This window comes from Rhynchophorus ferrugineus, unplaced genomic scaffold, assembly GCF_030347505.1.
Source record: "Rhynchophorus ferrugineus isolate W39M unplaced genomic scaffold, kcgeb_rfMv2 rfM9, whole genome shotgun sequence".
In the NCBI taxonomy this organism is placed as follows: domain Eukaryota; kingdom Metazoa; phylum Arthropoda; class Insecta; order Coleoptera; family Curculionidae; genus Rhynchophorus; species Rhynchophorus ferrugineus.
In genome coordinates, this window is record NW_027472588.1 from 7,528,455 (window position 1) to 7,546,952 (window position 18,498).

General features: G+C 30.0%; 2 protein-coding genes across 2 annotated transcripts in view; one reads left to right on the top strand and one right to left on the bottom strand.

Moving 5' to 3' along the window:
- GV1 (nuclear protein GV1) overlaps positions 1-2,099 on the bottom strand; it is a 106,399-nt gene extending 104,300 nt beyond the window's left edge. Inside the window, exon 1 of the mRNA XM_076413476.1 lies at positions 1,889-2,099. Within this exon, the coding sequence (XP_076269591.1) occupies positions 1,889-1,918 (30 nt within the window). The 5' untranslated portion in view covers positions 1,919-2,099. The remainder of the gene's footprint in view (positions 1-1,888) is intronic.
- LOC143202177 (uncharacterized) overlaps positions 1-18,498 on the top strand; it is a 262,136-nt gene that overhangs the window by 133,908 nt on the left and 109,730 nt on the right. The gene's annotated exons all lie outside the window — the stretch shown is intronic.

An 18,498-nucleotide genomic window follows, 5' to 3' on the forward strand; every position in this document is an offset into this window, starting at 1 on the left:
TTGTGAAAATGTGAAGTACCCCAGTGGCAGTAGATCCAATTAGGTTTAGGTCTGAAATCTTAGTTCTGACTTATAATATGAAAGAAAAATGACTAGTTAATTGTAGTTCAACTAGTTGTAATATGTGTGTCATGTGCTTTTTGAATACAAAGAATTATTTCTAAATTATATTTGGGGAAAAATTATGAAATAGAGTACAAGGCTAATATAACACAAATATACACAAAACTAAATAAAAATGTTTACATGAAGTCTATTCTTTATAACAAAACAAGATGAAGCCCCTTAGGATCTATGTTATATCCACTAGAACAATATACCATATATATAAAAACACTATGGTATACCTAGAAAAAGTAGAAATAAATTGTAAACAATTATAAACAAATAACACGTAAGTAATAGCACCAAATATTCGAATTAAAGTGATAAATAACAAATCTCTTTCTATATTAATACTACATGTGTATAATTCGCTTTTAACAAATTAACATAAATATCCAAATTCCATATACAAAAACATCTACATCCACGTCTAAAGGCTAAAGACTAATTAATTATTTAAGTACTTCAAAGTAGTAAAACAAGAACGGTCATCCACAAAATGCCAGAATAATGGAGAATGACAATCCGACAAGAAGGCGTAAAGGAAGTGAATCCTTTTGAGCTAGATAATTAACAAAGTTCGTGTTAAACCAAAACATTGTAAGGTTCAGTATTCAATATCTCTAAGTATATTAGAGAGTAGAACATTCATTTTTAATTTTCTATTATAGGTAAGTTGAATTACAGGAATATTACTTATTTATCAAATTAGTATTGACTAAATTGAAATATTAGTAAACATTACCTATAGAATATTCGTACTGAGATAGTGTTCTAATAAGAAAAAGTTATGTAACTTAGATTTAGAAAGATCAGTAAGCATGGAATAATCAATGGAATAATAATTCATGAGAAAAAACTACATTTAAATTCCTACCTTCCACATATTAAATGTGTCCAATTAATTGAGTTATAAATAATATAATGTATAATTAAATGCAAAAAAATTAACAAATTGAAATTGTAAAAGAATTCCAGTCATGATTCAATAAATATTAATTTTAAAAAATTATTTAGAACTTATATAGCAAGTTTATAATGGATTTTAATAAGATACCAATGTGTACGGAAATATAAAATTAAATATGAAAATAATATACATATATATATATATATATATATATATATATATATATATATATATATATATATATATGTGCGTGTATGTATGACAAAAAAAGCTCAAGCAATTTTCATTGCAATATATAATTAACGCAATATAAGCAACATTAAATTTTGCTTTTTAAACTTGAAATAAAAAAGCTTGATATAAAAAATTAATAATTTATATGATTTAATAACTCTTTATTTAGGTTTGTATTAGAATATCATACTAGAATTGACAGGCATTAGCATGTTCACGGACTTAATTTATATTACAGCGTAATTATTGATTATAGTTAATTATAATGATTAAAACCTCAAACCTAAAAAAAATTTATAAAGTTAAAAAATTAACTGATATAATTTAATAATAAAACGCAGAAAATAATAATTAAATAATCTATTATTTTGTAAATGTCGTTAAACACATTACGGTAAAAAAATATAGAATTATTTTTAGATTAGTCTATGTATATTATGGATAAAATTTGATGAAATCTAATGAGTATTCGATTAACAAATAATTCAAAAAAATTCCTTGCGAACATTTTTCGAAAAATATTTGAAATAAAATTAATAGAAAGTTTGCGCGTTTTGTTGCCAAATATCCGCGCGATTTTACCAAGAGCCGCACATTTATTTTACGGACAATATACGGAATACAATAATTGTAACATACCACAAGATATTTTCCGGGTAAGCTGTTCATTTTTGTTTTGTTTTGTATCCAAACTCTATCGGATATTGTCGGGGGAGTAGTGGCGCGAATTCAAGACGTCAAAATCGATGCGAATCAAAACGAACTGGCGGCAATCGCTAAACAATCTAACGCGCATCAATTCACTCGCTATGGAAACGCGTGTACATCGCCGTAAACATCCAAAACGACTAATCGTCGGGGTCCGTGTTCGCGGCCAACTCTGCTATTTCGCAAGCGAGATGATCGCGAGCTTTGCGAGGCTCCTCGCGGTAGTGGCGGTCGTCCTGTTCCATGACGGAAGAGCGAGCGAGGGTAGGGGGCGGCGGCGAGACGCGAGGGCAAAGCCGATTTTAGCGAAAAAGCTCTCGATCGTGATAGCGGGTTCGTGGAAATGGTCGCGGTGGCCGTGCCGGCGTCCGGCCTAAATGTCAACGGGTTTTTGTTTTCGTTCTAATCCCGGAAAGTTTACGGTCGACTTGATTGAAGCGTTCTAACGTGTCTCGTATATTGGGATCACCGATTAATCATCGCTGGTGATCTGAAACGGTACGGGTTGCCTAAGACAAGGTTCTTTCCTAAGAAAAGTGGAATCACATGAAAATATCGTATACACTGTTCAAAACAGCAGTGAACCTACGTCACCTGAATTGTTGTCGCAATGTTGCCGCATCATCTCTGAGTTTTAGTTCAGTTTGACTTTGACATATAACAAAATTCTAATCTAAATAAAATAATTAAACAAAAATGTTATGTAACCAAAATAGTGCATATAACCCACAATAATGTATAGGTTAGATTTGTTTTATTATATTTACATTTAACTTTTTTCCACACCAGTATATGTAGAGTAATAGGCGCGTTTTTTCTAATCCATCTAATTAACAATTGTATATCTGAGTAATGTATTTTACTTTCATTAGAGAGCATATTTACGTTTTACATTTAGTTCATGTTCCCATGTTTCCTTGTAAAGCCATTTTGATATTATATTACTGTATATCTCCTTTTATTGTTCTCTTACTACCTGTATACATCTTTCTTGATAAAACTTTATCAATCATTGCATTCTCCTTAATGCATTTGCCATATCTGCCATATAAACTTGAAGTTTATTAAAAGAACGTTTGTCGGTTGCAGACGTTTGACTTCATCAAATATCATATCCCTTTTTAATTTTAATTTTAACATTACAGTAAATCTAATGCATATATTATCGAATGATTTATAACTACAATTAAGTACACAGTTATATTAGTTTGTAAGTTAGAGTTGTGCTTGATCATATTCACATTGAACCCTTTTCCATACCACCTATGAGTTAGAGTACTAGCCGCGTTTGTAGTTATATCCCCTGAAGACCTAATTCATCTAATTAACAATTGTATATCCAAGTAATATATTCTACTTTCTTTAGAGCATATATTTACATTTTACGCTTAGTTTTTGTATACTACGGAATAAGTGTTTCCTTGTAAAGACATTTTGATACCACTGTATTTCTATTTCATGTGTTCCGTTAATACCTACATACATCTTCACTACATAGTATAAAACAAAGGGTCCTTTTCTGTCCCTATATCCATATGTGCGCTTAAATCTTTAAAACTACGCAACGGATTTTGATGCGGTTTTTTTCAATAGATAGAGTGATTCAAGAGGAAGGTTTATATGTATAATACATGCATAATATACTAAGGCAACATTGCTAATTTTAGAGGTTTCTAACGTGATGTCGTAAATTAACCTATTTTTTTAGGCTTATTTAGCAATTAGCAAAAACGCTGCCTAACCCTACGAGTTAGATCAAATTAATGTACTACAGTATTGTACACCATAAAAAGGTCTACAAAAAAGTCCGCGATGGTATATGTTTATCTTTTAGGGATAACCCACATTAACCATTTTTATTGTTTACTTTTTACGTGAGAAAATGGCTTATTTACGAAGCTATTTTAAGCAATACGGCATTAATCCTTATCGAATTAAGTACCTTAAATACAGTGTGCAATTAATATAGATCAATATGGTTCCTTACAGCATGTAAATTAAACAAATATTTTCGGAGATATTACAAATTTAAAATTTGCGTTTAAAAATGTGTAATGTAATAAAAATTGTATGAATTTAGATATTCCAAAGATAGCAGGAAATCTTCATAGTAAGTATAGGGGAAGAGGAATTATTTTACTCCAAATTTAATGCGTGCAGACCAAGGGCAGTAATGAATGAACAAAAAATACTGGATCGATTTTAATCATGTTTTCATTGAGTAACGTAGGCATATATATTTTATGTCCGTGCAAAGTCGGAGCGGGCCGCTATGTTTTTATATACAACGTTCATATTTTTTCTGTAGTGTATTTAATTTAGTATCAGCATTGCACCCGTGCGAAGCCGGGGCGGGGCGCTAGTTCTTGATAAAACTAGATTCAATCACTGCATTATCTTTAATGAATTTGCCATATCTGCAAAATAGTTACTATTCTTTCTCTCCTTACACATTTTAACCAAATGCTCATATATAATCTGAACAATTACACATATATCTGTGCACATAAATAGTGCACATACTCTACAATAAGAGATCTTGCAGCTTATATTGTTTTGAATCTTTAAAAAAAGCTTTCACTATAGTTTTAATGCGTCGAATATGTCAAATATTATGTTAAATAAGAAAAGAAACAGAAATTATATGTTTTCAGCTTTAATTAATAGAAAAATGCAGCTAAAGAACATCAAAGGTCTGTAGAAGTTTTAGGTTATAATATCGTAAATGATAAATCATGTAGAGAGGTATTTCAAGGTTTCAAGCATCAAGTATACTCAAAGACAAATACCAGCTGTTTAGTCCAGGGAAAAATAATTGAAGATACAAATTAGAGGTATTATTCGACAAGAATATTTTTTCTGAAGTCTGACATATTGAAAAATATTGATAATAATTAATAGTAACAGAGTAATAATTAATAGAAAAATGCAGCTGAAGAACATCAAAAGTCTGTAGAAGTTTTTGGTCATAATATCGTAAATAATAAATCATATAGAGAGCTGTTTCAAGGTTTCAAGCATCAAGTATACTCAAAGACGAATACCAGCCGTCTAGCTCAGAGAAAAATAATTGAAGATACAAATTAGAGGTATTACTCCCTGACATATTGAAAAATATTGATAATAATTCCATGATTGTAATTACATTGTTACAATTAATACAAGCTATAATAACTAGTGTTATAAATACTAAAAGAAAACCATAAGATAATCTTACCATTTCAGTAAATTTAACGGTCGGCTATATAATAATAAAAAATTTCAGTCCATATATCATAACCATAAGATAAATGATATTCTTCTTAATAGAATATCTATAACAAATCAAAATATTTCAAAAGAATTACATGCCAAATAATAGTGTTTAACAATAGTTGCTTCAGCTTTAAAAATCGTGACGCTAGTATATCATCACAGATAGTGCATTATTCTTATTACATCTTGTAACTTAAAAGTCTTTCTTATTTTGCATAGTATTGGCTAATTAAATTCAGCTTAGTTCAGTTATATAACATTTGTGTTACCGCCTATTGTAAAATATTACTTATTGTCAAGTAATATTTCAAAATATATGTTCTTTTTGTGAATATAATTGTGGAGACTTTTTATTTCAGTGTAGTAATTGATTATAATTTATTACTATTACTCATACAAATAAATAAGTTTTGTCAATCAATTTTCTATTAAAACATTTTGAAAATGTTGAATATTAATATTATTATTCAAAATAAAGCAGAACAAAAAAATTGTTGTCGGTTTTTTAATTAAATTTCTCTGATATTTTTTAAAATTTTAAATATATTTTATTAACTGCTGCAAGTTTACAAAGCTGACGGTTGTTGTATTGACTTTATGAAGGTAGTATATCTGTTCGATATTACCGTTTCGAAACATGCCTATATTAAATGTTATAGTTTTTTATTTTAGGCCTTTTACGATATTATATGAGATAGAATGCACGCTACGTGACGTAACGATATATTAAAATTAATTATGGCCTTATTATATACATTTTAATGATAACTAGAACCCAAAGAACGGCTAGAGCAATGCAAAAAACCAATATTTTCATTTTATTGTTATTGTTACGCCTAAAGGACATTAACAGAATGATTTTATGACTATTATATAACGGAAGAAAGTCGATTCATGTAGCTTAAAATGCATATTGATCTTAAACACCTTAGATTATGTAAGTATATGCTAAAAATATGCGTTTCTTTATTACTTTATGAAGCTTATATTGTTTCTAAATACGTATAACTTCACCTCAAATAAATACGACCATCAACATAGGAAAAGACAACTTAAGAGTTCTATTATAGCCATTGTTACTGCTTTGTGTTCGAAATATTTTGGTTTTCTTTCAAAAATGTTGAACACAAAAGTAAGTGTTAATCTGTGAAAATAGATCACTAAAATTTTAAAACGTTAATTTGTCTCAAATCTATTTATATATATACAAAGTTTTCTGATAAATAATACTATGGATTACTGTTTTTGTTTTAAATATATTATAAATATAAAAGTCTCCTTTTACCAACTACGGGTTTATATGGACTGAACCTACAGTTTAACTTTAGCTCCGAACCACGGTCCTCGGCATTAAGTCTATCGACTGGCGAGTGACCAACTTAGAAATCATCCCAGAAGACACAAAATCACAAATAATCACAAACATTAAACAACCACAAACATAAATCTATGATCATGCCTCAGCAAGATTTGAACCTGCGACTATCGCAACAGTAGGAGGGCCGTCTTGTCGCCTTTACCACTGCGTCATCAGGGCGGCTGGATTACTGTTAGTCTTTCTTACGTAGAAAGAGGTGGTAACGTTCTAGGAGCACTAATTTTCATAAATGTGATTAATTACTAGGACCAAGGGAGAAAAATCTGTTGAATAGGGTTAATAATATTAAAGATTAGCGAGATAGGAATCATCCTGGACAATTAACAATTGTTAACCAATGTCTAAGAGCTTCGAACATAGTCAGACAAAACAATGCAATTTTTCCGGACTTTAGAGTATTTTTTGTTACATCTTACAATATATATGTGTAGTACAATATTAATTAACATATTAATTTATTACTATTTTGTACTTGCAACAATTTACAAGTAAGACGAGTGTAGGATAAGAAGAAGAAGCTCTATTGCTTCCTTGTTTTGCATTTTAACACTCTATTTAGTGACATTGTTCCATTAATTCGAGCTATGTGGTGAAGAGGACTTAACAAGAACCTTGTATGATAATATTGGACGCCACGTTTGTTGTCAAATATGCTTAGAAACTAAATATAGCACACCAATCCGAATTGTTTTTTTGGGCGAATACATTAAATCATATTTCAAAATAGCTTATGAAAGTTGAGCCAATGAAAGTGAACCTCTAACTTCTAAGAAGTACATCGCAATACTAAGATGAATTGAGATGAATTTTGTATGAAGCGTAAAATATATGGTGGTTGCTAGTGGATGATAATTCAAATTATCAATTGATAACTAATTATTATTATGTGAACATCAGTTATAAGACAGTGATGGCCTACGATTTGCAACTATGAGGTTGTACAAAGAAATCCAATATCAATATGATCAAAACGTATAAATACAAAGTCGTTCGCAGCATTGTTAACGCCTAAATTATATATTAGAAGTGAGGACATCCATAAAAAACGTAAAGGTACCAAAGATCAGCAAGGAAATTAAACAATTTACGAAAAAACAACAAGTGAGATTACATATATTTTCATTTAAAAAAGTAGTAGTCGAATTACTACTATTCGACAACATTGGACCCAGCTAGAAGATGAGAAGATAAAAATGCTTCGAAATAACACAGTTAATCTATGTGTAGTTTAAACATATTTGTAATGCACTAGTACGAGTACAATTATCAAAACAGTGTGAAATCCTGGATCTGGAGCTATAGTACTTCATATAATTCATTAATTATCAAAATAATAAAAACAAAACTGAAGAAACTTTTAAAAGCACAAAGTCATACCATAGGATTGGTAGAACTATTGAAATCATTAAAGTTTATATTTAAATAAGAAAGTTTGGAGGCCAATATAATCATTTTCAAATAATAAATATGATAAACCTGATGTCAAATGATCTAACCAATCAGATAGAATCGACAAAACAAAGCATTTTTACAACATTTTATATCTATATGAAAATATACAAACCTAGACAGCTATACTTAATTTATTTTTCCTTGTTAAGTAGGTTATTGCATATCACGTTTATAATATAAATTAGTAACTCATTACTATTTAATTAGCAATTGTTATTTTATTTATGTGCTAAGAGATAATTTTTCAGATTTTTTATGGTATGTTACAATTTGATTTTTAATTGGTGACTATTTTTATATTTTAAAATAATATATAATAATGATGTACATGTAAATTTTAACCTTTTTTTCTAAATGAACAATGTCTTATTATTACAGTGTTACTTAATATGACTTAGAAAGACAATAATTTAAACATAATTTCGAATAATAGATATGATAGAATCGACAAAACAAAGCATTTTTACAACATTTTATATTTATTTAAAAATATACAAACCTAGACAGCTCTACTTAATTTATTTTTCCTTGTTAAGTAGGTTATTGCATATCACGTTTATAATACAAATTAGTAATTCATTACTATTTAACTAGCAATTATTATTGTATTTATGTGCTAAGAGAGAATTTTTCAGATTTTTTGTGGTATGTCACAATTTAATTTTTAATTGGTGACTATTTTTATATTTTAAAAGAATTTATAATAACGATGTACATGTAAATTTTAACCTTTTTTTCTAAATGAACAATGTCTTATTACAGTGTTACTTAATATGACTTAGAAAGACAATAATTTGAACATAATTTCAAATAATAGATATGATAGAATCGACAAAACAAAGCATTTTTACAACATTTTATATCTATTTAAAAATATACAAACCTAGACAGCTCTACTTAATTTATTATTCCTTGTTAAGTAGGTTATTGCATATCACGTTTATAATACAAATTAGTAATTCATTACTATTTAACTAGCAATTATTATTGTATTTATGTGCTAAGAGAGAATTTTTCAGATTTTTTGTGGTATGTCACAATTTGATTTTTAATTGGTGACTATTTTTATATTTTAAAAGAATTTATAATAATGATGTACATGTAAATTTTAACCTTTTTTTTCTAAATGAACAATGTCTTATTACAGTGTTACTTAATATGACTTAGAAAGACAATAATTTAAACATAATTTCAAATAATAGATATGATAGAATCGACAAAACAAAGCATTTTTACAACATTTTATATCTATTTAAAAATATACAAACCTAGACAGCTATACTTAATTTATTTTTCCTTGTTAAGTAGGTTATTGCATATCACGTTTATAATATAAATTAGTAACTCATTACTATTTAATTAGCAATTGTTATTTTATTTATGTGCTAAGAGAGAATTTTTCAGATTTTTTATGGTATGTTACAATTTGATTTTTAATTGGTGACTATTTTTATATTTTAAAATAATTTATAATAATGATGTACATGTAAATTTTAACCTTTTTTTCTAAATGAACAATGTCTTATTATTACAGTGTTACTTAATATGACTTAGAAAGACAATAATTTAAACATAATTTCAAATAATATAAAATTAGTTTTGAATTTTCTTCTCGTATTTTATAACAAGCTTTTAATTATCGTCGACTAATTAACAGAAAAAATAATCCCACGCAGTGGACAGGTTGGACATGAAACCGATTATCTAAACGGGGATTATTCCTGCAAGATGTGTTTGAATTTTTTTCGATACTTACAATTTCACGCTCTTTAACTCACCGGATATTTATTATGATAGTACGAGTATAACAACGTAGCTGGTCATTGTTGAACGATTCTTGTGACTACTCCACATGTCTCGGATGCCCTTGAGAGAGACCATCGTCAAAGTTGCAGTGAACATTTGACAAGTTAAATTTCCGCTCTTTCATGTCATTAACAGATTTTCAAATATATATAGTGGGTGTTCTAGTTACTGGCGAATTATAAAAATGGACGTAAGTAATTTTTCTTTTCTTGTCTTCACGACGAAGTCTTCAAAACCATCACGACGAAGTCTCGCTCTCTTTTCTTTTCTCCGTCCCCTTGTAACAGTACCACATCCACAGCGCTACCGTATTTTCTCTACCTAACCTAATATCCTGTCAATTTTCCCATCGACCACATGTATCAATCGTAAGTTAAAATAAACAACTTTGATTCAACCAGTGTTTTTTAGTTCCCGTGCAAATTCCTTCCAAAAATAGTAGTGAGTGTTCTGACAAATAATCGCAACGGCAGCCACACATTTCGACCGATTGACTGACCCGACGAACATTCCTACAATTGGTGACACCGACGTGATCAAAGTGCCTAACAGGTAAATCAGTTCAATATAAGCCACCCGACAGGTGCTTGACACGTGCATGGAAGGATAGCACGAGGAATGGAACCCATCGACATCACATGGTCGACGACATCCCACGAGATTAGCCTGATGGGCGAAAACCACAGAAGCCCATCATGTATACCAGCAACACATGAACACCCTCGCATCACGAAACGGGACACGTAACACACTTATAGGTACCCTTACACAAAGCTAAACGCCCCAAGACGAACGACGTCCTGCTACAACTCCGATGGCAGCTAATTCCGTAAAACTCCTCGCTCAGGTTGGGATCCCCATCTCATCAGCAGTTCCCGGGCGTTTGTTTGCGTTATCGCGGGTGTACTCCGGAACCTACAAAACATAGAGGTACGTTCCACGGCAGTTCCACTAGGAGGGGAGTTATGTGGCGACCGCCACGACCGTTTCTTTAGGCCACCACTAATTCACCATCAACAACTACAACGGTTGGTGACACCGACGTGATCAAAGTGCCTAACAGGTAAATCAGCCGGTGGATTGGTACCATGCAGTTCCAGGGTATAAAAGACCATCACGACGAAGCCTCGCTCTCTTTTCTTTTCTCCGTCCCCTTGTAACAGTACCACTTCCACAGCGCTACCGTACTTCCTCTACCTAACCTAATATCCTGTCAATTCTCCCATCGACCACATGTATCAATCGTAAGTTAAAATAAACAACTTTGATTCAACCAGTGTTTTTTAGTTCCCGTGCAAATTCCTTCCAAAAATAGTAGTGAGTGTTCTGACAAATAATCGCAGCGGCAGCCACACATTTCGACCGATTGACTGACCCGACGAACATTCCTACATATATATATATATATATATATATATATATATAAGCAGATATTGTTCATTATGCTATGCATTAAAAGGTCAACAGTACTCTACTTGCCGAACCGTAAAACACTCCAGGATATTTTACAACCACCTCTTTGACAGGACGTAAATTAATCACAAAACTGTGTTAAATTCTACATACTCTCAATAACCAGCAGGATATCCAACTATATGGAAAGACTTTTAACGAAAGAAAGGTCAGTTAACTATTTTCGGCCATCTATCACCGCATGACCGCGTCTGTCAATATTAATACGAACATATAAGTTAATTATTTGAAACAGACAACTATATATACTATAAATTCGTATTGGCGGTACCGATTTAACCCTGAAACACTGGTACTTGTATCGAAATTCGGGTCGAACTATTGTGTTGCAGTTTAGAGTTAATTAAAGGTAACCGGCCCGAAGCTATAGTTATTGCTCGGCTAGGAATATTTCCTACATTTTACACTCCTTGAAAATATCATCTTGTCATCATTTCGTAACGTTAATTGCTCGGGTTCAGCACGCCCGCTTCAATATCGATATTTCGAAAACAACATTTAGCAGTTTTTTCAGCGAAACTGATGAAAATTGGAAATTGAGAGCGCGCGAAGTTTGATGATATTTATTTTAAGACGTGGTATGGGCGGCATTTCGAAAGATCCAGTCAACTATGGCGATAAAACGCTTTAAAATGAATTTAGGAATTTTGCAAGATCAATTTTGTTCTATTGCCGTATAGGGTTAATGAGGACAAGTACTTTTGAAATGATGGAATATCGATAATAAAATAGAAACCTTCACACTCTACCATTATAGTAAAACAGTACCTACTACTTACTTTGTTCTATAAAATACTGCTTTTGTGGTTAAACTTCTATATGTGGGTCTTCTATACATAAAGTTTAACAACTATAATCTATTCAAAGTTTACTAATATATACGTCATCGAAATTTGTGACGTCGACAATTCATTGTAGAGTAATAAAAAAGTGTAAAGTCAATAAAATTTGATGAAAAAGGATAAAATTTACAAGAGCATGAATTTTTGTTGTCTTTACACTTTTTTTGTTACTATCTTACCAAGATACCACAATGAACAATTTTGAAATAATCAAGTTTCATCAAGATACACAAATTCAAATAGTTTATCTTCCTTGGTCTTATTTTATTGCCTTTAAAAATTGAATTATTTTTAAGACAATGTCTGGAAGTTCCATTAAACCTCTCCAAGGGTTATCTTTACACCATTTAAACCCTAGGCTCTGTAAGAGTGTATGAAAGGATATCTTACATCCTTCAAAAAGCTACATGTCCCTAACTCTTTTATGTATACTTTCCAGACAATTTTCTCCAAAATAATTTTATTAAATTATGTTTATATCGATAAAATAGTGTGTGTATTTCATGTTCTTAAACACGAAATGTGTTATCGAATTATTTGGTCTCGAATAGAGCCTATATCAAGATGGTCAAAACTCGTCACCTACTTTGTATGTAGACGGGTTTTCTCGGGTGAATCTAACGTATTATTCTTCATTTTGTAAGTGATGTTATTCATAGTACCCACACTAATATTTAGCGCGGTAGCAACCCGCTAAAGACATTTTCAACAAAATTGTAGGGATTTTTTAATATCATCAATATTTCTCTAACGGAATTTACCGGCAAAAGGGGCCTCCATTATCTCATTCTTTTAAAAAAATAAACTACTAAAGTCCCAATCAATTTGTGACCCTGAATATCTATTGTTTTCGGCCTTTTTAAACAAGCTGGTATGATATATTACGGAGCGAGTTAAAATTTATTAAAACAATCAAAGGGCTAAATTAATGTTTACCGGTTTATAAACTATAGTAATTACAACTAATATTTTGAATAATATAGCGTACATCTGACAGCAACAGCAAAATTATTGAAAGCAATAGTGATATAAGAGATTTTAACTCTTACCTATAAATTATTGGTGCTGTATAATCAAGTGTAGTTTTTAGATATACTATAATGTTAAACTAAATTATATTTGAAAACTTGTTTGTTCAATTATTTTATTTAGATTAGAATTTTCTTGTATGCCAAACTGAACTAAAACTCCCAGTTGATGCGGCAATATCGCAATGTTTCTACGCCAAAATTATCCACGACGCATTACTAAAAAAATTTTGACTAGACTATATATAACAAAATCATGCTCTCAAGAAATATTTCAAAATCTCTTTTTTGGACACCGAGCAGAAAATACAATAAATCAAGTATACCAACTAGAACATAACGAAATAATATAAGTAAAATTGGCTTCTGCGTTTATTTAAGTCTTATTAACAGGCCGAAGTTAATTAAAACAAAACTAATAAGAAATATTTACAACCAACAAGTTTCAGCAGCGACATTAATAAGTTTATATACAGTTATGTAACTGAAGTTAAGAAGCGGACGAATATTGGCAATTATAAGTCGATTAATTTATTTATCTTGTAATAATGAACAATTTGGCAATGGCTTTATAAAAATGCAATAGAAATATTCCGAACAACAAATATACATCCAATTTCCTATTAATTTAGTTATATAACGATAAATAGTGTAAATTGAAATCGATTTGCAGTTGTGAGTCGGGCAAAATAGAACAGTAGGTGAATAAAAATGAATAATTTTATTATGATTATGATGAAATGTAGATCTAAATATGTTTTCGATGTTTGTTTTAGTAGAAAGACAAATTATATGTTATTTATACCATAATCTAAAGAATATTTCAGGTTTATTTAACAGTAACAGGCAGCATTTCATGAATTAGAATTCGAGAAGTTTGTTGAGATAAAAAGAAAGTTCATTTTTGTCTAAAAGTTTATTGTTTATTGTTGTGTGTAAAATAATCGTTTTGACGTTTCAAAGATATGGGTAAAGTTTAATAATTACCTTAAGATATCACTATATTTATATCATTATATAATACGGTACTTCTAATACAATATATGATGATATTTACTATTTGTAACTATAATATAAGTATATTTGCAATAAAACTTTTAACATTACGTAAACGATGTATTTCAACCAAAAATGATCCATTATTATTGACGTAACTTTGTCATTATGAAGAATTTATATGATTTTTGAGAGAAAAATTAATTATTTTCACAGACACATATTGAAAAAATTACTTCATTGAAAGATCAGAACACAGACAAGCCACAGAAAACAGGTGTTATCTATAGAATATGCGATGGATATATCAAAACGTCATTAACATTTTAACAACTTTGGCAGGTCATTATATAAATGTATCTTCGGACGTTGTTACCACGGAACCTTTCCTTATTCAATTATATTCGTCCATAGTCCAGAAAGAATCAATCATCTCAGTTTCTCTTTTATATTTTCCTTATTTCATGAAGTATTTGAGAAGACGTTCTCTATAGAAACAATCTATGATTCAACACAATTTTTGGCATCTTTTGGAATGTAAAATCATTTTTACATGTCTTTGGCACTCATTACTTGACGTTTCGTAATGATGGTTTTTTAGACTGGAGTTTACCAAAGTAACCTATGCGTATAAAAAAACAAATACGACTATATATATATATATATATATATATATATATATATATATATATATATATATATGTCTAATATTTATATTTATCAATTTTACAAGAAGTTTAATAATTACCTTAAGATATCAATATACGTTAACATTACGTTAAACGATGTATTTCAACCAAAAATGATCCATTATTATTGACGTAACTTTGTCATTATGAAGAATTTATATGATTTTTGAGAGAAAAATTAATTATTTTCACAGACACATATTGAAAAAATTACTTCATTGAAAGATCAGAACACAGACAGGCCACAGAAAACAGGTGTTATCTATAGAATATGTGGTGGATATATCAAAACATCATTAACATTTTAACAACTTTGGCAGGTCATTATATAAATATATCTTCGGACGTTGTTACCACGGAACCTTTCCTTATTCAATTATATTCGTCCATAGTCCAGAAAGAATCAATCATCTCAGTTTCTCTATTATATTTTCCTTATTTCATGAAGTATTTGAGAAGACGTTCTCTATAGAAACAATCTATGATTCAACACAATTTTTGGCATCTTTTGGAATGTAAAATCATTTTTACATGTCTTTGGCACTCATTACTTGACGTTTCGTAATGATGGTATGTTTATACTGGAGTTTACCAAAGAAATACGAGTCTATATATATGTCTAATATTTATATTTATCAATTTTACAAGAAGTAATGAAATATTAAAACGTCTTTCGAGGAACAGATACATTTGCATAGCGTATTACGTAACTATCTAATATTGAAGTACAGCAAATTAGCAATTATAAATCGATTACAGCATTTGTCTCATGTGAGTTATCAAGAAATAAGCCTTAGTAAATATTAGTAATATCTTAATATAAATAGAAAGTAAATAATGATCATTCAAAGCCAGCTATAACGAGCAAATTTATCGTTTAAGTTTATAAATTCCTAATTAACTTTAATCAAATGATATATGAACGTTAAATGTAATTTACTAGGTACCGTTCAGTATCTCAATATCATGAAATACATATTATATTTATTATTAACCGTTAATTCCATAGAAAACACTTATTATATTTCAAAAAATATATTTCTAGGGCAAATATAAATGATACAGACTAATTCCAAGTCCTGACAATAATTAATCATAGTCCACACATGGATTGAATTTCATCACTGTGATGGGATTGATTGCATGGTAGGTCATGTAGCTAAAGCTGAAGATAGTACCATAAGAGACACCGTGCTGCTAACATTCGAATGAGAATATTGAGAAAATATATTTAAAATGTTTAATTTACGTTAATTCTGCAGTAAAAAGACAATAATTCTTCAATTCTGACAATTAAAAAAATTATTAAATATATTTTATTACCTACACTAGAAATACATAATATCACTGTATGCATTAAACTATGTATATAAGATGTCTGATAAGATAAAATTCTTTAAAATAACTAATTACATTTGCTGACATAACAGATCAAATGAAAAGTCCCCGGCCTGGCAAATAGATGGCGCTACTAGAATTAAATCCATATGTTTTTAGTTAGCCCTAACCCTCAAAAGATGCGCCTATAAATTTCACAGCTGATGGATCATTAGTTTGTGAGTTATATAATTTTTAGTGAAGCAACTCTTGTTATTGTGAGAAAATGGATAAAAAGGAATTTCGCGTGTTGATGAAATATTACTTTTTGAAGGCAAAAAATACAATTGAAGCAAAAACTTGGCTTGATGCCGAGTTTCCAGAAGCTGCCTCTGGAAAATCAACCATCAAAGATTGGTATGCTAAGTTTAGACGTTGTGAAATGAGCCCCGAAGACGGTGAACGGAGAGGACGCTCAAAAGAATTTGTTACCGACGAAAAAATTAAAAAAACACAAAATGATTTTGAATGACCGTAAATTGAAATTGAATGAAATAACAGACACTCTAAAGATATAAACTGAAAGTATATATCATATTATTCACGACTATTTGTGTATGAGAAAGCTTTGTGCAAAGTGGGTGCGGCGCGAGCTCACTTTTGACCAATAACAACGACTAGTTAATGATCCGGAGCAGTGTTTGAAAATGATCAAATGCAATAAACTCGAGTTTTTGCGTCGATATGTGACAGCGGATGAAACATGGCTTCATAATTTCACTCCGAAGTTCAATCTACAGTCATCCGACACGATTAACCCGCTCCAAAGCATGGGAAAATAGTCAGCTGGCAAGGTTATGGTCTGTATTTTGGGATACGCATGGAATAATTTTCATTGACTACCTTGAAAAGTTGAAAAGTTGAAAGGTCGCTATAATCAGTGTAACACACTTGAAGGGAATTATGTAATGTTGATAAAAAAAAACAATTTTGCCAAACAAATGTGTTTTAATATACAATATCTTTTCGCCTCTGTTGCTTTCTATAATTCCATTTATTTGGTATTCTTGGTGCTGGTGAGTCTGGTTTATGACTGCCAGAAGTTGAAAGCATAAACTCAACAGTTCCAAAAAAGTCTTCTCATCCGACTTTGAAAAGAGTCTGTGAACAAAGACAAGCTAACTATATTAATTCAACTGGTCATAATGAAGGACTTACTATTTCAATTACAATTACACTGCTCTTCCTCGTATATTACCAAAAAGATCTAGTCAAATAGTTCGGTGATAGCAAACCAAAAAGAAAAAAACTTGTTTTATTATACTAATAAACTATAGAAAAAATTAGTTTAAAACTTTAGAGAATATAAAGAAAACCAAACATTTTCAACAGCTTACTTAGGTTAGAAGTCTATATCCAAAACCAAACCAAAAATAACAGGTTTATAAAGTTAAAGCTTCAATTCTATATAGAATATATTCTATGGTTTAGCTTAATATTTCTAAGACGACAGGTTTTACTTTTAATATTTCAGATAATATTTCAATATTTTCAAATACTTTACAATAAATATAAAATACACTCATAAATGTGTTATAATTAGTAAGAAAACATTTAAAGAACCTTCATGGCAAGATGCCATCGCAACTAATATTAAACTGAGATGGTTCGACATTAACAATACTTTTAAAGGTTCTTGCTTACGCATATCCGCATACAATTCTGATCCAATATCAGCTAAACCATTAGTTTGTGATGTCATTGACACTCCCAAATGGCATCCTGTCCCAGGATTTCAACTTATCAAAGTATAATATATATTTCGAAATAATCAATTTAAAAGCAACGTATTTCGTAAAGTAATCGAAAAATAGCCATCAGAAACAAATAAAATGATACATATCGACAATATCATTAAAACTGATTATTGCAAAGGTCTTTTTCATTTTCCTAGTGCTTCTGTTTGAAAACGAACTATAAAATTAATGGGTTTATTATTACAAAATTATCAACTTTTCATTTTGTTGTATTATATAACCGTGGCCTTCTTTTTTTTTTCTCTCAAGCGCCTGTTCTTGTTTCATTATTGCAACTTGAATTAATAGAATATTTAGTTTTGTTAAAAAAATATTAAAGAGGATTAAATTAAATTTAGAGGAATTAAAGAAAATTATTATACTAGATTTTTCGATAAGTTCTCAGAGCGCCATCTACCGGCGACATACTTAAAATATTATTTCGATTTGTTAAGTTGTCGTGTCAGAACATTTTTAAAAAACTAAATTATTTTTAAAATTTTAACAAT